This window comes from Cicer arietinum, chromosome 7, assembly GCF_000331145.2.
Source record: "Cicer arietinum cultivar CDC Frontier isolate Library 1 chromosome 7, Cicar.CDCFrontier_v2.0, whole genome shotgun sequence".
In the NCBI taxonomy this organism is placed as follows: Eukaryota; Viridiplantae; Streptophyta; class Magnoliopsida; order Fabales; family Fabaceae; genus Cicer; species Cicer arietinum.
Window position 1 is genome coordinate 42,094,373 of NC_021166.2, and position 6,682 is coordinate 42,101,054.

Genomic DNA, 6,682 nt, shown 5'->3' on the forward strand with positions numbered 1-6,682 from the left:
AATATTATTTTTTACTTCAATAAAGAAAAAAAGATATAAAATTGTATATTACTTTTTATTCACGGTAACATGTGATCAATGTTAGAAAAAATCATTCACAAATAAAAAAAAAAAACTTAAATTTATCATGGTGAAAGAATTAACATTTTTGTTTGGGTAATCGTAAAAAAAAACACTAATTACAACCACAAAACTAAAAATCTTGCTAACAACTAAGAATTCTAATCGTCGAGTAAGAAGTGTAGTTTGCCATTGACCCTAAATGACCAAATGTTGAGTTCTTGATCCTCTTTGAAATTATTTTGCGACACAAGAAACCTCCAATTCTTAATAAGATTATAAACACAAGTCGAGTGCATCTTCGATTTTTTGGGCATCTTCCACAATTTCAAAGACATAGTGAATTCTCTAAACGAAGGATCCAACACAATCACTTCCAACCCAAGAGGTTTATCTTCTTTCTTTGTATCCAATATATTGTTCTCTATCTCAGTAAGAAAATCACATTTGATTTTTTTAAGTGGCATTGAAAGACGATTGTTATTTACGTTGAGATCGGTTTTAAACAACTTCTTGCACATAACATACCTTACATTAGTACCATTCAACTTTGTGATCTTTTCCATGATATGGATAGGCAATTTTGGTGATTGTGATGATTCTTTTTCCTTTATGGTCTTTGGTTTCACTCTTCTTTCTCCACAAGACATGCTACCTTCATCACTTGAACGATGTCTCTTCTTGTTATTATCCATTTTCTCTTTTTTCATAGTATTTTGTGAAATAAAAGGTGACTTTGTTTCTTGGAAAACACTTTGATATAGTTCTTCAATTTGTGATAACTCTTCATCAGTGTAGAAATGAGGAGCAACTTGCGCTAAAATGATATTCAAACTGAAATTAACTTTAGGGTCGAAAGGAATGCTCTTTTTCTTTTCCATCATAGCATCTATATCTTGCAACATTGTTTTCTTCTCCATCAAATTTTATTTTCTCTTTCAATAGTGTTGTGTTGTGATTAAAATTTCTCATTCCAATATTGTATTTATAGAAGAGTTTTATGGAAATCAAAATTTAAAAATTATCTTTTTAAAAAAGATTTTATTTTTGAATAAATCAATTTAAAAAAATATATATATCTTCTATTAGTAGATTTGTTGAAAGTATAGTTCAATAAATTCTGATTTATTCTATTCTCAATTACAATATCCTCTCTTTGTGCAAAATCAATATTAGATTGGATTCTAAAATATCTCAATTACAATATCATTAATGGTCTCTCTTGTATTTAATCCTATTAAATCTAAGTGATATTATTACTAATTACTAATAAAGTTATATTTTTTTTTTATGGACCGCTATATTAAATTTGATACCTCCGTTTCCCAAAAAATATATTTGCTCCGTTGTCCTAAATATTAGAAGCCAGAAAGTCAATTAAATTAAAGATTGAGATTTCGTATTTTATTAAAAATAAAAAGATTGAGATTATGTATTGAAAATAAAACGGACAAATATTGTAAAAAACTTACTGATTTTCTTTTAACCCACATGTGACTTTGTAATGAAACAATCAAAAAACTGGAACCGGAAGAACAACAGTATTTTGATGGAAATGCTTTTTTATTTTTTTATTCTCTTTGACTCTTAGTTTTCAAGGTGAAAAGCTAAGGTCTATAACTGAAATTGGAGAAGAAGGTAGAAGGTTCAGAGTCGAAGGAATAATCAGAGAGAGATAGAGAATTTTCATACATCAATCAATGCCTAATACTTTCTCTAAACCACTCATATAATACCCCTAGTCTGTTAGTTTCCATGTGGGCCTTCTCACTCTTTCCCCACGTCTTAACTCCTCATTTTTAGGAAGGTTGTTATTCATGCTATTATTGGCACCTGCTGTGTCATTTTCTGTCACCTGCTCCTCACGTGTCTTTCCATCCATTACATTACCCTCCCCTTTAACATCAACCTTGTCCTCAAGGTTGAAATTAGGATAGTTGTTCTTGATGTCCTGCATGTCCTCCCATGTTGCTTCTTCTTGTCCTCTATTTTCCCACTGCACCAGGACCTGTTGTATCTGACTTGCTCCCTTAAGTATGATGCGAGTTGCAATGACTTTCAATGGTTGCATCACTGGTCCCATTTCAGTAACTGTCAGAGGTAATGGTAAATAGGGTTCATCCACATTGCCCTTAAACAACTTTAACTGCGACACATGGAAGACTGAATGGATTCTTGCAGTGGATGGCAACTCTAACTTGTATGCAACAGCTCCAATTTTTGCTATTATTTTGAAAGGACCAAAATATTTCATAGATAACTTTTGATTCTTCCGTAAAGCAGCAGAATGCTGTCTATAAGGTTGTAATTTCACCAATACTTGATCACCCACTTGCATTTGAACTTCATGTCTCTTTCTGTCAGCTTGAGCTTTCATGGTCTGCTGAGCTCTAGATAAATTGATTTTTAACTTGGCTAACAGTTCATCTCTATTAGCCAACTGTTCCCTCAGTTCCATAGGGTCTTGACTAGTAACGGGTTGTCTAGATATTGTGGGAGGATCTCTTCCATACAATGCTTTAAAAGGGGTCATGCCCAAACTAGTGTGAAAAGATGTATTATACCAAAACTCAGACCATGGCAAAGCTTTAACCCAACTTTTGGGATTTTCATAGGTGAAGCATCTCAGATACATTTCCAAACATTTATTCAAAATTTCAGATTGTCCATCAGTTTGTGGATGATAGGCTGATGACATAGCAAGTGTTGTTCCATGTAATTTGAATAAATGTTGCCAAAATGTACTAGTAAAGACCTTATCTCTATCAGACACAATTGACCGTGGTATTCCATGTAACTTCACTATATTGCTCATGAAAGCTTCAACTACAGTCTTACTATTATAATCAGCCTTAAGTGTTAAGAAATGTGCATATTTAGTAAGCCTATCCACAACCACCATGATAACAGATAAACCATTCACAATAGGCAAACCAGTGATAAAATCCATTGCTATATCCTCCCAAACTTGTGGTGGGATAGGTAAGGGGTGAAGCAAACCTGAAGGTAATGTATTGCTACTCTTAGCCTGCTGACAAATTGCACATTGTTGCACATACTCGTGCACCTGTTCTTGCATGTTGGGCCAATAAAATTGAGCTTTCAGCCTTGCCATCGTTCTAGTGATCCCAGCATGACCACCAATTGGTGAACTATGGTATTCTTGGAGAATTTTATGAATCAGGGCATCATCTGTTGGAATAACCAATCTATCCTTCCAAAGTAGCAATCCTTCTCGCACTGTATAGTGCTTATCTGCTGTTGCATTCCTACAGTCCAGCATTAATTGTTTCAATTGGTCATTTGTAACTAATTTGTTTCTTAGTTCCTCCAAAAATAAAGAATGAGGCTCGGACCATGATAATGCAAACATTCTGGACAATGCATCTGCTGCTTGATTATCCTTGCCAGGCTTGTACTCAATCTTGAAATCATAGCCTAGAAACTTGTGGAGCCATGCTTGTTGTTCCGGTGTTTGTAAGGATTGATCCATCAAGCTCTTCAAACTTTTTTGATCAGTCCTTATGATGAATTTATTGCCCAACAAATAATGTCTGAATTTAGCCAAAGCTTCAGTTATGGCTAGTAGTTCTCTGATATATGCAGATTGTTTTTGCATCCTAGGAGCCAGTTTCTTTGAAAAATAAGCTATGGGATGACCATTTTGACCCAAAACAGCCCCCACTCCTACGCCAGATGCATCAGTCTCCAAGATAAATGATTGACTGAAGTTTGGTAATGCTAAGACTGGAGCATTTGTCATAGCTTGCTTCAGTTTCTCAAAGGCTGTTTCAGCTTCAGTATTCCAATGAAAATTGTCCTTTTTTAGTAATTCGGTTAATGGTGCAGCAATGTGAGCATAGGCCTTGATGAATCTTCTATAGTACCCTGTGAGGCCAAGGAACCCCCTTAATTGTTTAACATTGGATGGAATAGGCCATTCTAGGACTGCCTTCACTTTAGTATTTTCCATAGACACACCCTTGCCTGATACCGTGTGTCCCAAGTAATCTACCTCTGTGGTTCCAAAGGAGCATTTGGATAACTTGGCATATAACTCATGCTTTTGTAGAGTTCTTAATACAGACTCCAATTGTTGTAGGTGGTCATTCCAAGAGGCACTATACACTAGGATATCATCAAAGAAAATAAGAACAAATTTTCTTAGAGCATGTTGAAATATCTTATTCATCAAAGCTTGAAATGTAGCTGGAGCATTTGTTAAACCAAATGGCATTACTAGCCACTCATAATGACCATGGTGTGTCCGGAAAGCTGTCTTAGCTCTATCTTCTGACTTGACCATAATTTGGTGATATCCTGACCTTAAGTCCAATTTAGAGAAAAATTGAGCCCCATATAATTCATCTAGTAACTCATCAACTGTGGGCATAGGAAAACTATCCTTCACAGTAATCGTATTCAAGGCTCTATAATCAGTACAAAACCTCCAACTACCATCTTTCTTTTTAACAAGTAAAATAGGTGAAGAAAAGGGGCTATTGTTGGGCTGAATGATACCTTGTTGAAGCATTTCATGCACCATTTTTTCGATCTGCTCCTTTTGTGTGTGGGGGTATCTATAAGGTCGTACTTTAACTGGTCCAGACCCAGGCTGCAATGGAATAGCATGGTCATGCTCCCTTGGAGGTGGTAGTGTTGATGGAACCTTGAAAACATCAGCATATGTGTGCAGTAACATAGCAATTTCAGGGTCAATGGCTGATGGTAATTCACTGAGAATATCTTCGGGTAATTCTTTATTTATCAATTGGACTGCAAAGCACTCTTCAATAGCATCAGTGTAATGCAATCTTCTGAATTGATGTAGTTGAGCTGGACTAGGCTCCATATTTGTCTCACCCTGTAAGGTAATAAATTTACCCTGTCGAAAGAACTTTAATGTTAATGCTGCATAGTCAGCCACATGAGGTCCAAGTGTTGCTAACCATGTGGAACCCAATATGATATCAGCACCTGAGATTTGCAACAAATACACAGGTATTTTAATTTCTTGGCCCTGAATTTGCACTGGTAATTGTTGAATCTTGCCTTCAGCATTTAACACTTGGCCGTTTCCCACTAAAACTCTAAGGTTTGTTGCTGGTTCAATTGGGAATTTCAGCACTTGTGCAACTCTTGGTTGAATAAAGTTGTCTGAACTTCCTCCATCAACCAAAATCTTCACGCTTATGCTGCCCACTTGTCCTGTAAATCTAATAGTACCAATCCCATTAGCTCCGCGCATAGCATTCAAGGATAAGTGATGGTGCTCATTAATAATGGCCTCTTCTAATAACACCCCTGCTGTTTGGTCTGATTGAATTTCCTCTTCATCTTCAAGTTGCAATAACATCACTTGTCTGTTAGGGCATTTATGGGATGGAGAAAACTTTTCATCACAAAAGTAGCATAAATTTTTCTCCCTCCTTAATTGGATTTCTGCTGGTGAAATTTTTTTTATATTTTGGTTTTTTTGGTATAATGGCTTGGATTGAGGGGTAGGTAAGAGTGGAGGGAAGGTGTTTTTGGTAGTGTCAGTTATTTGGCTAGTTTGAGGGTTTTTGTTGGTGGTGGTATTGTTTTGGTTATAGTTTCTGGCATGGCTTGTGAAGGGTTTCGGTTTATTTGTTGAGTACTTTTCTTCATATAGTTTGGCTAGAGCAAATGCTTTGCTTAAAATTTTGGGTTCCATAGCCTTAACATCTCTGCGAATCTCCTCTTGTAATCCACTAATGAAGCAGTCCAAGATAGCATCAGGGCTTAATCCATCAACTCTATTCACTAATGCAGTGAATTGCATATAAAAATCATTAACAGATGCAGCTTGAGTTAATTTAAACAAAGTAGCTCTAGGACACTCATATGCAGATGGTCCAAAATCAAGCTCTAAAGCTCGAGTGAGAGCTGGCCATGATAGCATGGGATCTGTTTTTTGCATCATTTGGTACCACGGTACCACCTCGTGGTCTAAGTTCACAGAAGCAATAATTAATCGATCAGCATCAGGTGTGGAGTAGTAATCGAAGAATTGTTCAGCCTTAAAAATCCAGTCCATCACATTTTTTCCGTCAAAACGAGGGAAATCAAGCTTCACCGAGCGTACCTGAAATGAATTTTTAGGAGGTTCTTTGTATGAGTTCGTTGAACCATGGGAAGACCCGGGAATCGATTGTAGCCGTTGCAGAATTTGAGCCATCACAGAATTCAATTGTGAGAATTGAGATTCATTAGACACCTGAATCGCTTCCATTCGTTCGATTTGAGCGCGGGTGGAACCTTCCAAACGCTCGATCTGGCCGTGCAATTCTTCAGATACCAAATTGATGGCTTCTGCGTTTTTCTTCAATTCTGCAAAAATTTCTTTCATCCGAGTATTGTCTGCCATGATTAGAATGAAAGCACCAATGTAATGAAACAATCAAAAAACTGGAACCGGAAGAACAACAGTATTTTGATGGAAATGCTTTTTTATTTTTTTATTCTCTTTGACTCTTAGTTTTCAAGGTGAAAAGCTAAGGTCTATAACTGAAATTGGAGAAGAAGGTAGAAGGTTCAGAGTCGAAGGAATAATCAGAGAGAGATAGAGAATTTTCATACATCAATCAATGCCTAATACTTT

The 6,682-nt window shown here is 36.2% G+C and overlaps 1 protein-coding gene across 1 annotated transcript; it reads right to left on the reverse strand.

Moving 5' to 3' along the window:
* Positions 1-221: 221 nt before the first annotated feature.
* On the reverse strand, positions 222-965 carry LOC101512463 (B3 domain-containing protein At3g25182-like). The gene has a single exon (XM_004509949.1). The coding sequence runs from the start codon at positions 963-965 to the stop codon at positions 222-224; it is 744 nt and encodes a 247-aa protein (XP_004510006.1).
* Positions 966-6,682: the final 5,717 nt, after the last annotated feature.

Excerpts from the sequence above, each read along its gene's own strand:
- LOC101512463 (XM_004509949.1), bottom strand. The coding sequence starts at position 965 with ATGTTGCAAGATATAGATGCTATGATGGAAAAGAAAAAGAGCATTCCT.